This window comes from Anabrus simplex, chromosome 5, assembly GCF_040414725.1.
Source record: "Anabrus simplex isolate iqAnaSimp1 chromosome 5, ASM4041472v1, whole genome shotgun sequence".
NCBI classification, from domain to species: domain Eukaryota; kingdom Metazoa; phylum Arthropoda; class Insecta; order Orthoptera; family Tettigoniidae; genus Anabrus; species Anabrus simplex.
In genome coordinates this window covers 35,986,639-36,002,506 of record NC_090269.1, presented here as the reverse complement: position 1 = coordinate 36,002,506, position 15,868 = coordinate 35,986,639, and the positions used below count along the sequence as shown (strand labels likewise).

At 38.2% G+C, this 15,868-nt stretch overlaps 1 protein-coding gene across 2 annotated transcripts in view; it reads right to left on the bottom strand.

Annotated features, from left to right (window-relative positions):
* Positions 1–15,868, bottom strand: part of wcy (WW domain-containing adapter protein with coiled-coil wacky) — a 179,231-nt gene that overhangs the window by 80,475 nt on the left and 82,888 nt on the right. For both annotated transcript variants that reach the window (XM_067146841.2, XM_067146842.2), the window contains exon 7: positions 7,146–7,310. In XM_067146841.2, the coding sequence (XP_067002942.2) occupies positions 7,146–7,310 (165 nt within the window). The remainder of the gene's footprint in view (positions 1–7,145; positions 7,311–15,868) is intronic.

Here is a 15,868-nt window from a genome sequence, read left to right as displayed (position 1 = left end):
ACGATGGTAGGTCCTGATATTTCGTGGCTACACATATTTGAGATTAGGATGCGACAAGTTAGAGTCGTCATGGTGGTACACTGTACGTGTAGAGTATATGAAATAATTGCGCAGGATATGAATCTTCGTGAAACTGAGCTTTTCACATGTTAATGGATTATTCGCGATGAATGCAGTGTAGTCTAATATTAGTGTCTTCAAATGAAGAAAATGAAAGTCCATGTTAATCGATGTACTTCTTAATTCGTGGGAATATCCCAACTTTTCTCAAGTAATTCAATAATTTCAAGTTGAAGGTACAGGTGAATGTTCGTGAAGGCTTTAGGTCTGAAGAACAGGTCCTCGACGAAATATCTAAATAATATTTGATTCGTGACTATGCAAGCTCATTCGTTGGTGCAATTTTTCGCTCTCATGAGGTAACTCAATCGTGATGTAACTCAAATCTGTTAACAGGAGAGTAATATGATTGATCGACACTCGTCGACATGTACATAGTGTAGATATTTTCTTCTTGGTAATCACAGTCTTCTTGACAATTTCCGTAGTTAGCTGTAGAAGTAGTAATTTGTTAGTAGTTAGAAAATTATTTTCTATATGTTCTGTTCTGGAAATATGTGACACTGACATTATCGATTGATAGTGGACGGGATTTCCACATGGATGATATTCTCCCCATTTACTTACGTTTGCAAGCCCAGAAGGCGTGTTATTTTGTTTAATTATTGATTAGATGCTTAAAGTTCAGTATTAATTCTCACGAAAAGAGATGTGAGATGACGTGAACAGGTATATCCGACGTCTCGGATTAACTTAGAGAAACCCAAGGCAAATTCAACTTTTCATTTTATAATTACAAAATTGTTAAGATAACGACTGTAAATTTTACTTTTGTTATAATTGTTAACTTTTTGAATCTTGGAAATTTCTTTATTGTACTCGTTCTTACAATTGCTGCATTTTTTCCAGATTGTCGATGAAGGCTTGGCCCAGACCTCATTTTTCCGAAAGAAAATTTTTGATTCAACTTTAAATAAATTATTTAATAACTTTAAAGACGATAAAAAAATTTTTAACTAAGTAACACTCTGTTAGAATGTTAGGGAAACAACTGCCGTGTACCATCCCATTAGTTTGCACCTAGGTTTGTTACATCAAGAGCCATACTAAATTCCATAACGTAGCGATCATAATCATAATCACAGATTTCAGGATGGCCAATATTGCATTTAATTAAATAAAAGTGTCATATTTGTTTTATACCTGGAACGTGCTTATTCGATGAACCCTATGATAATCCTGCCACATTCATTTATTTTATAAGCCTACAGCCACCGAACTGAGCACCCCTGGGGTGTCTCGTGTTCGCAGACTGACTATGTCGGGTACAATATGATTCTTTCAGTGTACCATGGCTCACTGTATGTCTTGCTGCAGCGGAAGCTCGGCTCTCCGCCAGTGTCCAGATAAGGAGCTGTGTGTATCTTGTGTCTCACTGAGCCACGCTCGTTCACGATTCTTTCGATGTGTCATGATTCACTGTCTCGCTGCAGCGGAAGCTCAGCTCCCCGTCAACGTTCAGCGAGTATGCCACTCAGCACTGTCCACTGGGAGTAAGCCGAATCGTGTGCCGTGAGCTCGCCGTTCCTGTGAATCGATTCACTCGGGCATTTGAATTAATCGATACACTGCCTCGAATTATGAATTCAGTAGCCAACACTAATGGCAAAGCTTCTACCAATGTGAATAAGGTACGAAGAATGTTTCTGAATTTTCGTAAATTTAATAGATTTTACTCGAAATCTTTTGTGTTAGCACCAGTGTATATTATTGTAACATTTATTGACGTAATTAAATTGAGATTCTTGTCTGCTGATTTCTTCCGTATTTTCTAAAATCGCGATAATAAGAATTTTGTAGTAGATTATCTCGTATCGTTTTATATGATGATATATTTTATTGTAAACTTAATCGGCGTGTTCAAAGTGCGATTGTTGTCAGCTGATGTAATTTGTATCGTGTATCACCGCCATGACATTTAAAAAAATACTTCTTCCATGTTTCCGAAATCTCACGTGTCGTGCCATCAGCTGTTGTTATGGCAGCAACATCGCTTCGTGTGCCACTGCAGTGTAACCAACATTTTGCGGAGCTGTCATGTGCAATCTTAGCCCGGATCACCTATAGTACAAATGCCTGTGTAACACTATGAGGGGTATTGCCGATAGAGACTAAGACAACCTCTTCATTTTTATCAGCCATTATAGCAGCATCTGCAATAGGAGGTTTCCATTCATGTGCCCCAGCTGAACTAAAATATCATTCAAGGCAGAATTCATTTGCAGTCTGGTTATCTCTCGACCTCTTTTTCAAAGACCTGGAGTTCGGGCAGCATACATGCTTAATAAAACAAGTGTTACTAATTTGAAGGAGATGCTCTGTCATACATAGCTGAAATAAGCTGTCATTACCTTCAAGAATAGCTGCACTGAATAGGATTTCAACACTGGACCCATTTTCAATTCTCAAAAATGACCAATAACCTCACCATAAATGAATATATATTCCTGGCTTGCAGGAAATGCCCTCCTAATACATGCCCCTTCCTTCTGAAATTTGACTTCCGAATCATACCTGGGATTTATTTTTTACAGCATTCATTTAGTATTCCGTCACAATAGATCACTTTGCACAAGCTATTTACTAGTTTGTATTAGTGGTATACAGTTTATGAAAGTATGCAATAAACAGCATGTGTGTAGAATGGGCCTTTAATCATGGCATGAAGATTGCATATACAGTGGAACCTTGATTCTCAATTTTTGGAGGGACCACTGAAAAAAAGTACAATACGGGAAAATGGAAAATCCGGGAACAAGATAAAACCATAAAATTTTTGGCTAACCACCACAACAACGAAATGTATAGCCTAATGTAATTATATGCTTTCAAAGAATACATTAATTACACAGGTTAAAAAGCTCTACACTTAAAATTCAGTTTTACCATGTAAACTATGTCACTTTAACTTGAGAACTTCTTTCAGGTCAGTAACTTTGAGCAACCAAGTTCATTGAGAAATATGCTATTAAATAATGCCAAGCCAAGCAACAATCCATCGGAAGTATTTTTTTAGTTCCCTAATTAAATAAATCACAACATTCAAAAATGAAGAGATTTCTGGGAGAAAAAAAAAAAAAGATGATCCAGTAAACCAATTGCTTCCTCGTGGTCTGAAGTAGGCCAAAATAAGACGAAGAAACCATATCCAAGAGGTGCAAAATCAGTTCTATTTTTTAAATCATCCCTTGTTATTTGGTCAACTGTATATGTAGTAAGTTTTTGTATGGTAGGCCTTGTACTGCATAAATTATCATTAGGTCTCCTCGAATTTACACAAATGTACTTGAGAATATGGTTTTGAATGAAAGCATCCATTTTCAAAAGTTCTGAAATGCATTCACTAATCACAAGCCACAAATTTAATTGAAACAAAATGATCAAAACTCAATATAAGGACATACTGACATGAAGTAAACCTAAAAATCCCCATCTTATATTTGGGCCAATATACTAACACCCCAAGACTTTCCATACCTTTATGTGGAGTATGTGAGGTGCAGCAAGTTTTCAGTTTAAGATAATACAATAGTATATTGACTGCTGGTGCCAGAATATTGAGTGCATCATTGAAAACTGTAGGAACTGTGAAAGGTTCACATTAGGTAACATGTCAATTTTTTACAAGTTGCTTTACGTCGCACCGACACAGACAGGTCTTACGGCTTGCTTTACGTCCCACTAACTACTTTTTTACAGTTTTTGGAGACACCGAGGTGCCGGAATTTAGTCCAGCACGAGTTTTTATGTGCCAGTAAATCTACCAACATGAGGTTGACATATTTGAGCACCTTCAAATACCACCGGACTGAGCCAGGATCGAACCTGCCAAGTTGAGGTCAGGAGGCCAATGCCTGAACTGTCTGAGCCACTCAGCCCAGCATTAACTAAGAGATGTTTACAACTTAATATGCGGTAAAGGTTACAAGAAGATTGGTTAAGAATAAGATTGGTGTTTATTAATAAGTGATTAGGTCCAAGAGATATTTGGCAGTGTAAGATAAACCGCTGAGGAAGAGGACAATAAGGTCATCGAAACATGTACGGTATGAAAATGAAAATAAATAATAATTCTTACGTATTGACAAAGCTGATTTTAAATATCAAACGTGTACAGTAGAACCTCGATTATACGTTCCCTGAAACTACGTTTTCCCGCATTATTTGTTCAAATTACGTGGTCCCAAGAGCATCCTAATTAAATCACGCTGTAAAAATCCTGCATTATTTGTTCCTTGAAGAAACTATTTCCTGGATCAACCGTCCAGAACTCGGTCCCATCTACGCTAAATCCTCGATCACGCGTTTTTCAAGAAACTGTATCTCACAAAAGGACAGCTATGGCATACTTGCAGATCTTGGTGTTAATGCCCCGTCATTTCGGTAATTTGTGTAAGTACTGGAAAAGCGATAGGCAGTGAACTTGCAAAAGGGACCATCTTAGCATCGCTCTCGGGTGGTATTGTTTAGAGAATCCTCGGAAATCATAAAGCAGAGTGTGTCCACAACAATTGGAAGGAGACAGCGCACATTTCGAGAGTATCTACTTGAAGACGGAACGAGTTTCGTCAAATGTTCGTACTTGCAAAACGTCTACATTATGTCCGGGGTTACACGTTTATTTTTATTTTTTCTTACTTTTTTCGAGTGTATTACCAAAAAGGTTTTCGGCACTTCCCTCAGGGCACTGTATAGTCATTGGGCTTTCAGGCAGGAATTGAAACTGCTCCTTCTAAAGTAACACAAATGTAGCAGGTATTTTAATATTATCGTATACGATTATGTTATCGAGACCAGAACAGATGTTGCAACTTACATTAAGCCATGGTAGGTTTTGGGATTGCCTATTAGTGTTTTGGTCCTAATATAAGACTGGAACTTTCCTGTTTTTGTGTTAAAATGTTATAAAAACTGCAGTCCTTTTATGTGCGCACGTTGCATATACTTATTAGTACTCTTTGCTTATTTACAGATATTCTCTTGGTTCCTTTTTCTAGCAAAGGTCGAGTGCTCACAAGCTGACCCCGCTTGCCTGCCTCTCGCCCAGAGGTTCGATTGCCGGCCAGGTTAGGCATTTTTACCTGGATATGAGGATTGGTTCCAGGTTCAGTCATTCTACGAGTACCTGGTAGGCGGAAGGCCTATTGGGGCAGTAGTTTGGTTTGGTTTCGGGGTGTTCGTACGATTATAAGTATACATATTTTTTTATGTTGAGCTAAATTGTTGATGGTTCATTCGTTCCCGGATATTCCGTTTTCCCGTGTTGTGCGTTGTTTTTTTTTTTCTTCCCCAGGGTCCCTCCAAAAACGGAGAATCGAGGTTCCACTATATTTATTGGAGTAGCGATTCAATTGCAGGCAGGGATTTTAAATTAATCTTAATCATGAAGGAACTATGGACTTAGACAATTGAATGGGTGATCGCAAAAACGGGCTAACCAAAATTTTGTCAGAACAGAGATAAATCAACTTTTGCAAATGTCAAAAAACAAAAACTATACCATAAAAATAATATTTGTTTCATTATTTTATCTCTATGTAGTGCCTTTAAATTATCAATATCATATATTGGAACTGTATTAAAAATGAAAAGTGCTTGGAAAAATAGGAATATAAAAAAGACAGAAAATTGACTTCTGCGTTGACCTAGCTATAGTTAAAAGGTTTTTCTTTGCTAGTTGCTTTACGTCGCACCGACACAGATAGGTCTTGTGGCGACGATGGGATGGGAAAGGCCTAGGAGTTGGAAGGAAGCGGCCGTGGCCTTAATTAAGGTACAGCCCCAGCATTAGCCTGGTGTGAAATTGGGAAACCACGGAAAACCATCTTCAGGGCTGCTGACAGTGGGGCTCGAACCCACGATCTCCCGGATGCAAGCTCACAGCCGCGCGCCTCTACGCGCATGGCCAACTCGTCCGGTAGTTAATAGTTTACCTTAAATCGTAACCAAACTTTATTTTATGATCATACACTACAAAAAAGGCATTTTATACAGTAAACTAGACAAAGATGCTTCAGACATTTTGAAATATGACAAATTTCCCTCGTGGGACAATCATCAGTCATATGGGTCATATTCTAACGCATTGGAAAATGATTCCTCAGTCACTTCTCGGCCATTGCCAGCTGTCAGTTCTCTGTAATATGTTGCAGGGACATATTCAAGTAGCTCAAGCACGTCCTTAAGCTTTGCTAGCTTTATTGGCATTGTAACACTGTATTTTTGTGACAGGTGAATATTAGCAAGTGATGGCCGACCACCATTACTGTTCCACAACACAATCATATTCCTGAACAATACCATATGAATATATAAGAAATTACTTAAATGGTTCACCTTTCTTAAACAGTATGCCTGAAACTATACTTATTAGTACTCTTTGCTTATTTACAGGTATCATTCTCTTGGTTACTTTTTCTAGCAAAGGTTGAAATGGCTTTCTTACTCTAGCTCTTTTTACTAAATCCATCCATTCATCCGGCACAAAAACACAAGAAACACCCACAGCCTCTAGCATACATAGGAATTAGGTTTGCTAACCTACATATACAGCAACACCATCTTCACGGCCTACTCCGTAAACGACTGTTAGCCTGATTTTGCAATAACAAAATTGGTCTAAATAAAATGGCATAAAATTCAAAGCGCTGTATCTCATCACACAGGATTACCTCATGTTAGCCCAACTCATAGAAGATAGTTTGAACCTTCCACAATAGATGGCAGCACATAACTCATTTTCCAAATTTGTTGGTTAGCCCGTTTTTGCGAGCGCCCATTTTATTTCAAAAGATAGGAAGCCTGTAGAATCTACAGGGATGGACGCTAGTGTGTTAAGCAATTTGTGTAGAAGCAAGAAGTTCCATTTTGCAAATAAATTATTTCCCTCTTCCCTTAAATACCAGTATATTAAGTTTTGAAATCCAATGTAAATTTCAGTTTCATAGATTATGAATTCCATGAGGAGGGGTGGCACTGTAAGAATGTTTCACAAATTCTGTAAAGTGAAACAAAATGATACTTACCGTCCATATGCTTCCTTCGATCGTGTACTTCGGTATCATCTCTACTGCCACTTGATTGACTATTCCAATACGAATCCCTCTTATCCATCTGCCGAGACGTCGATTTTGGCAGAGGATCTCTGGAATTGCTCATGGAGGCCCGAGAGTTGGAATGTTTGTCATGAGCTACGAGAGAGAAAAGCAATGCAGAAGTTACAATGATAATATTTATAACTTAAAAAAAAAAAATACTTATTGAAGCTCATTTAACAAGGCACACAAGACAAAAAATTCTACCAAATTAACTGCAGCTAGCACAACACGTGAAATTCTTTGATAAGGTTGTTAATGCCTTCAGAGTTACAAACTAGGCCTGCGTTACTATGGGCACAAGTAAGTATGGTGAAAACTGCAATCATATCAGCTTTCTGAACATACAGCTTCCTACACTTTGGAAATTGTTGATATGCCTTCTTTTTTACATTTACAAGCGGTCCTAACTTCATAATTCCACCAATATATACATTTTTCCAATTTTTACACGCAGTACTTGCTAGGCTTTCCCGCACCCTTTCTACTACGGCATCCTATGTGCCATCCTCTCTCTTTTTACATCCTCAACCTGCAAACCCCCTGTTCTTTGGAACTTTTCAATAATCTTATACTTCTGTCTAATTTTCAAACTTTAGAGATTCTCTACCGTCATCCCTTAACACACAGACTTCACTTTCCCTACCTTAAGCCTAGTTAAACTTGGTTCACTGTAGATCAGTGTGTGATCCATATCAGAGAAAAATCCCCCCAGACCTGTACATTCCAAACATATTTACTGAATTCAAAGCCAGTTATGATGCTATTATGGATATGGCACCCCTACCCTCCCATGCATAGCAGTTAATAGCCTCAAGCTTGAATGAATTTGCAATGGCAAATCTCATACCATTCATCTCATTCCTGTTCCTATATGTATACTATAATTTGCATGCACTCACCATATATCTACTTCTTGGATTAGTTATTATGGAACAAGCATCAATGCCATACATTAAAAGTTTTACAGCACAGAAAGTATAAAAGGGAACTCTGTACAAACTTTGCTATTAGCTGCCATAATTTTCCAATTTTTATGCAAAGCTGCAAAGTTTGTGTCCACCAATGTGTGTGAAAAAGTAACTGAAATTGTTTTAACTGTTTGACTGGACTGATAAGCTCCTCTTTACTAACATGAACCTCATTTTCTGACAGCAGTCATAACAAGCAGTGAAGTGAGTTGAATTATTAAAAAGCAATTCCAGACTTTGACAAAAATTGCCTGCAAAATAACAGAACTTGTCAAGTCCTAAGTGGAAAACCTTTAACTCGAGATATTAAGCTACTGCTGTCTACACAGTTCTGGCTGAATTGATAAGGCATTATAATCATTCCAGGCATCTAGGTCCCAACAAACATGCCAGTCGAAAGCAGGAAAATCGTGCATTCCATGCCAACCTTGATGTGGTGGGAACAATGTCAGCAAATCCCTGATAATGCAGAAACTCACGATTTGGCCATCGCCAATAAATGTTTCAAAATGTTTCACGAGGAGGAAGAGGAGGAGGCCAACGATATAGCATGAATAACACTATAGACATGTTTAAGAAGCCTTTCTCGTAGACAGTTGAGATTTCTTCTGAGGAAGCAGAGCAGTTGTCTGCGAAATGTAAAGAATTTCAACTTATTTTCTTGACACGGCATAAGCCCAAAAGCCTATACAGTATCATGTCTATTAAGTACGGGCCGTGAAAGCATCAATGGCAACATGAATAACACTGTCATCCATAACAACGAGAGAAAGCTGGACAAAAGTGAAAGAGGCTGCTCATGAAACTGCATCTGCCATTCTTGAAAACAACGAAGCTAGGGTGCCAAAGGATCAAACTATCAACACAATACACCAAGACTCTTTACAACCCCCCAGGTTCATAAACGATCTGCTTATTACAGTAAGGTACATCGGGCCTTCACTATCTCACCCACAAACTACATTATCATCCACAATATAGCCAAGGCCAATGGTTATAGTAAATATTTCACACCGAGCTCGATAGCTGCAGTCGCTTAAGTGCGGCCAGTATCCAGTATTCGGGAGATAGTAGGTTCGAACCCCACTGTCGGCAGCCCTGAAAATGGTTTTCCGTGGTTTCCCATTTTCACACCAGGCAAATGCTGGGGCTGTACCTTAATTAAGGCCACGGCCGCTTCCTTCCCACTCCTAGCCCTTTCCTGTCCCATCGTCGCCGTAAGACCTATCTGTGTCGGTGCGACGTAAAACAACTAGCAAAAAAAAAAAAAAAATATTTCACAGAAAAAAAAAAAAAAAAACCTAAATTAAGCATCGACCTGTAACTATCTTAACTAGCAAAAAATTCTTTGCAATCATTTAAGAAAAGGCTAGGAAAACAACAGATAGAGAATCTGCCACGTGGGCGACTGCCATAAATGCAGATCAATGTTAATTGATTGATTGAAAATACAAATAAAACCTCAATTTCTACTTTTCCTTTTAACAACGAACATATCTACCAGGTTTCCAACATTTTAAAAAACCACGATATAAGAATAGTCTTTAAAACTAAACTAGCAACGCAGACATTCTACACAATACAAACTCCATTAATCATATTAAGAAGTTCTCTAGATCGGGCGTCTATGTGTGAATCTACCTAGGTGGGTCAGATTGGTAGAAGCTTTACCACCAGATATTTAGAACATGTCAACCCTCTCAGATACAATAAGGTTTTGGCCATGGGGCAACATATGATGGATTTCAATCAAATTTACTGCCATTGATCAGGACATGAAAATTCATCAAATGATCAGTAAGGGCTCCCCGCTCAATATTATGAAAATTGTTTCATTCATCTAGACCAACATTTCAATGCTATTCTTAATCTTAATGATATATCAGAAAAAACCCAACATTTTTTTCGATCTTATAATTCCAAGTCTTAATGAGAAGGAATCAGGCAATCAGAACCCTTTCCACCGTTATGCTTTCACATCTTCCTTCCAGCAATTCCCCTCTCTACACCCTTCAGGTGCACCATAGATAACCACGCCACCCTTTCTCCTCTACCCTCCCCTTTCCTCTTTTGCCCCCACCCATTTCCTTGCCTTCAGCAAGGTTCATCTTTCTAATTCTACGTTATTGTTTTTTCAGACACAACCAAATACCGCAATCCGTTTTGGAAGGCAAAACATCATTTGACAAAGTATCTTCACAAGAATGTTCCCACTGGACTGCTACATGGTTCTATTCTATTTGTTTTAATGTAACTAATTTTTCAATGTTTTAAGATGAACTAGCCGCGTACCATTATTTTAATCCTATAATTGAAAGCTCCCGGAAGCACATTTTTAATATTTTGCTAGAATCGAGATGAATTTTTTACTCCACTTAAACAACATGAATTAATATCAAGATTCAACATTTGTTATGTGAACCTGTACTGTATGTCTATGAGTGTCAAACTTTTAGGTTTCCTCTCGATATTTGTATAAAAGTAAATCTCTGACAATATACTCCAATTATTAAATGATAACCTCAAGAAGCATAACTTCAACATTCGCTGAGATGATCTTCTCGCACTATTGACCAACGTGAACACGCGTTAAGACTTATATGTGATTTTACACTACAAGTACAGGAGTGTTTTTTAAAATGTTTTTAAACAAATTGCATTCGTTATATATTGATCTTTGATGTGCATTTTAAGACTTAAATTCAGCTTGTATACATCCATTTTAGTAATGGTTTTATGACTTGTCTATTTATAATGACTCTAGAGACGAAAACTAATACCAAACTCAATTAATGTAATTCTTACATAATGAAGTGGTGTATGGCTTTTAGTACCGGGAGTGTCCGAGGGCATGTCCGGCTCGCCAGGTGCAGGTCTTTTGATTTGACGCCCGTAGGCGACCTGTGCGTCGTGATGAAGATTAAATGATGAAGACGACACATACACCCAGCCCCCGTGCCAGCAAAATTAACCAATGATGGTTCAAATTCCTGACCCTGCCGGGAATCGAGCCTGGGACTTCTGTGACCAAAGGCCAACATGCTAACTATTTAGCCATGGAGCTGGACTCTTACATAATAAATGTATTGAATAGGTGTAGCCATTTGAGCACTTGCCTATTCTATTTGTAACTGCTTTTCAATAAGGATCAGCATAAGATACATTGCATACGAAGCCAAAAGATCAACAAAGGAATATGGTTTAGAATGATCAACATCAACGATTTGCTACAAAGGAAAAAATTGTTATCATAGGAGTTTCTCTCATTAGAATGTCAATGGTACAAGACAGTATCTACCAACTCACCAAATTAGGACATCGAAATTCAACAACTTAAACCCCATTAAGAACTCAATTGACCTATGTCAAACCCTGAATAAATTTACACTGCAACCAAACCACATTCTATGTTCCTTTGACATCACCAACATGTATCCGAACATCCCAGTTCTCGAAACCATCAACATCATAAAAAACAACCTCTCCAAACACAGTGGACTAAGCAAAATAGAAATTGATGAGTTCATTAAAATATTAACCTTTATTTTGAACAATAATTACTTCACGTTCAGCAACAAGATTTACCATCAAAAGGGCTTAGCTATGGGAGACCCTATTTCTGGCATTCTAGCGAACATTTATATGGACAACTTAGAACACAATAAAATTATAAATTCCATCAATGGTATTCATCTTTGGCTCCGCTATGTCGACGACACACTAGTAATCATCGATAAACAGTGCAACAACAGCGACAATATCCTCACATTCCTAAACACTTTAGACAACAACACAAAATTCACAAAAGAAGATGAGGACAACGGCTCCATCAATTTTTTAGACATCAACATCACACGAATGGACAACGCATTTGAGTTTCGAATACACAGAAAACCCTCCTTCACCCCACTAACAATAAACAATAATTCCTCACACCCAAACTCCCATAAACAAGCCCCTTACTACAGTTTAATATACAGAGCTTTAAAAATTCCCCTTTCACCTACCAATCTGAAAAAAGAACTTGATTACATAACAGATATTGCCAAGTTCAATGGCTTCAACACCAACATGATCAACAAGATCATCAACAAAGTAAAACTAAAATTAACAACTAATCTTTCCCCAACAAAACCCAATAAACACAAATACGCAACTTTCACATACACTAATCCAGTCATCCACCAGATAGCCAACCCCCTAAAAAAGCACGAAGTCAAAACGCAGAACACGAACCAGAACAAATTTTTCAACCAGAACTCTGTCAACCCAAGAAGAAACCACTACGCGGGCTCAGGTATTTACAGACTCACCTGTTCACAATGCAACTCCTCGTACATCGGACAAACTGGCCGAAGCTTCCAAACCCGTTATTTAGAACACTACAATGCCCAAAAACATAATAAATTTTCCGCAATGAGCACCCACATGAGGGACACTGGCCACCACTTCACCACAATAGAACAAGACTTAACAATCCTAAAAAAAGTCGAGAAAGGCAAACTAATGACTGAGTTTGAGAACCTATACATCTATCTAGACCAACACTTCAACAAAGATAAAAACCTCAACGAGATAATAGATTTAAAAAACCCCCTTTATGAACAAATTCCCACCTTACTACAAAAAATAATTTTTCAAGGCAACAACTTGTCTAAAATCTTCAATACCACATTAACTAACTCACCCAGCATGTCGACAATTACCCCCCTACCCCCCACCTCCCCCTTTCCGACCAATTCCCCCACACACAACGACAGCATGCCCACACATCCTCCCACCCAAGCACCTCCCCCTCCACCATGACCCCACCGATACAACACGAGAAATAATAACCACTCGACCTTCAAAAACAATACAACACCCAACACAAGCAAATAACATTCATCACATTAACAAATAGGCATCAATATTATCCGCGTAACTTCCGGTTCCTTATACCCCCCCCCCCCCCCTTTTTATAAACCAACACTACATCAACCTGCACTCCCAATACACAACAAGCTCGCCCCTCCACTCTACCTTCCTCTATTCTGACAGCTCACCTTTGCGCATGACTCCGCCCATGCCCCTCCCCCCCCAAAGCTCTCCACCCCTCCCGCCGCCATTGCTAACCGCATGTGCGTATTACCGACTGAGCCTCCTTCTTAGTCCACCAATACTCATCATCAATTACCTCTCAGCGACACATCAGGTATGTAACATAACATTCACTCTTCATTACTTACCATAAACCTTTCTTACACACTAACTAATACTATTAACATCTCAATTACAGATAACTTCCACTGCATACAATACAACTTTCAACAACACGCCGGAACCCAGCGCACATCGGCACAAATATGGCGTGCCACTACGGCTCCTCTTCGCAGTCAGAATGAGAAGATGCCTCACCCCAGCTTTAACGCTCTGACTCTGCAGTTGCCGTATACATTCTAATCTCTCCACAGCAGTTCACAACACAAGCAACTCTATTCTATCTCATCAGACCAGAAAAGAACAATAACTTCATCCCGAAGTCCGCCATACTTTATTCCACGGAACAATATCAATTTGTCTCACCTGCATTTCACACCGATGTCTTCACATCACATTCGATGCTACAGAAGTCAACTAAAAGAATAAGCGAAAGTTTCAACCCGCAACATTTTCATAATTAGCAATTACCCATATAACTAGCAATTACCCACTAATAACTGTCACCATTGTTGCCGTTCATACGCACGGAATACCCATGAATCTCCATCCACACTGACCAGTCTCCGTACCGATCTCGGCACTGCAACTGAAAAACTTCCAGCTTGATGCCTATAAAACCTCATTTGGCTATGAAATATTTCCCTACCCCCGGTGATTTTAACTAAATTAAACTGCTCTACATATTTCTGAAATGTCAATACTAATTCCTTCTTCCAACCTCTAAAACATCAGGACGCACTTGGTACTAAAAAAATTTTTTATCCTTGCACACCAGCTGCTCTTGTGTAATTATGTATATATTTGTAAATTCTCAACTATTCAATTAGATAATGTAAGTACTCTATAGTTACCAACTATTGACATTAGTTTTTATTACAAACATTTACGCTGAATGTTATAATGTAAATATTTTTAAAACTTTATCTCAACTGTTCAATTGAACAATGTAAATACTGTATAGTTACCAACCTTTGACATTAATTTTTGGTTACAAACATTGACGCCGAACACTACACCTTTTCTCCCTTAATTGTTTTAATGTAAATATTTTTTAACTTTTTATTTCCCTATGATTGCGTCAACTGTTTCTCCAGAGCACCACTGCCGAACTCTACTATGTTAATTTTAGGCATTGGTGCTGACTTTTCATCTATAAACCTATATGTTCAACCATCACTTTTGTACAACTATTTCCCATACTTAATTTTTGTAATTGTATTAATAATATGTATTAATTTGTACTGTCAACTACTAACCAGTTACCTGATTTTTTACCTTGAGGTGATATTTTGACTGATGATGCCCTCAATGAAGGGCGAAACATGTCTCAAGTGGAATCAATAATAAATTCCTAATTTATAAAATTTATATGTATTGAATAGGTGGGGAAAAAACTAACCTTTTAACATCCTACATCGAAATGGAAGACAACAAAAATTTCTACTGCATTAACGATATAACTGCCAATTTGTAGATTTGTAGATTAGAGAGAAGTAAGTAAACAGTAAAAAAAATTAATTTCAAAAGAATTTGCCTGAAGAGTTACCCTATTCTCGGGCCAAAAACACAAAAAGACCCATTGAAAAGATAGACTTCGCCACACAAATGGCTCAGATCTTGCGATGCTCGTAAAGCTAGCTGGTTAACAACACCGTTACCCGAATTATTAAAAAAGGATGTAGGTCAACTGACTGGCAGAGCAATAATGACCTCCCATCCCTCAAAAAATGCCTACCGTATGTGCTATATATCACTAGATCTCACTTCAGACCTATATGAAGAAGATTCAACTTGCACAAAATAATGGATTCACAAAACCGTCAAAACGACCAAAAATCAAGCTGCATTTATAACTGCACCATATTGATATAATCTAGGTTACATAATTCCTACAATTTGAGAAACACTTTGAGAAGAACAAACCATCGTCTTGCTTTCCTAAACCTCGAGAAGGCATTCACACACATGCAACATGACCTAATTTGGCTAGCACTTGGACAACACAGTGTCCCAGAATACTGTGTCGCTTTGGTGCAGCTCCTTTATGCAGTACTAAGCTACGTCCAAGCAGCTGAAGAACGTCTGATAATTCTGACATTACAGCTGGCTTCCATCTGGGTTCAGTCCATCACAACTTCTGTTCATCATGGTGTAGGACAGTGTTACCAATTGATATTCTGGATCTTCCCCTACTCTATTATAATCCTGATAATGCTAAAAACAAACCTGATCTCCAATACCATAACCAATAACGGAATGATGATTAGTTCAATACGGGCAGTGTGGTATCAGACTAAAAGAAATCAGAAGAGTTGTAGTTGGCCACAAAGACCTGGAGCAATTACCAAAGATTAAATATCTAAGATTACAATTGCTTACAATTGTCAATCGAAGAGGTGAATACAGCCTGGATGAAGTAGCAAATGAAGAAAGGTATTGGCTGCGACTGTCAGATGATAAAAATGTGAAATCAAAGATTTG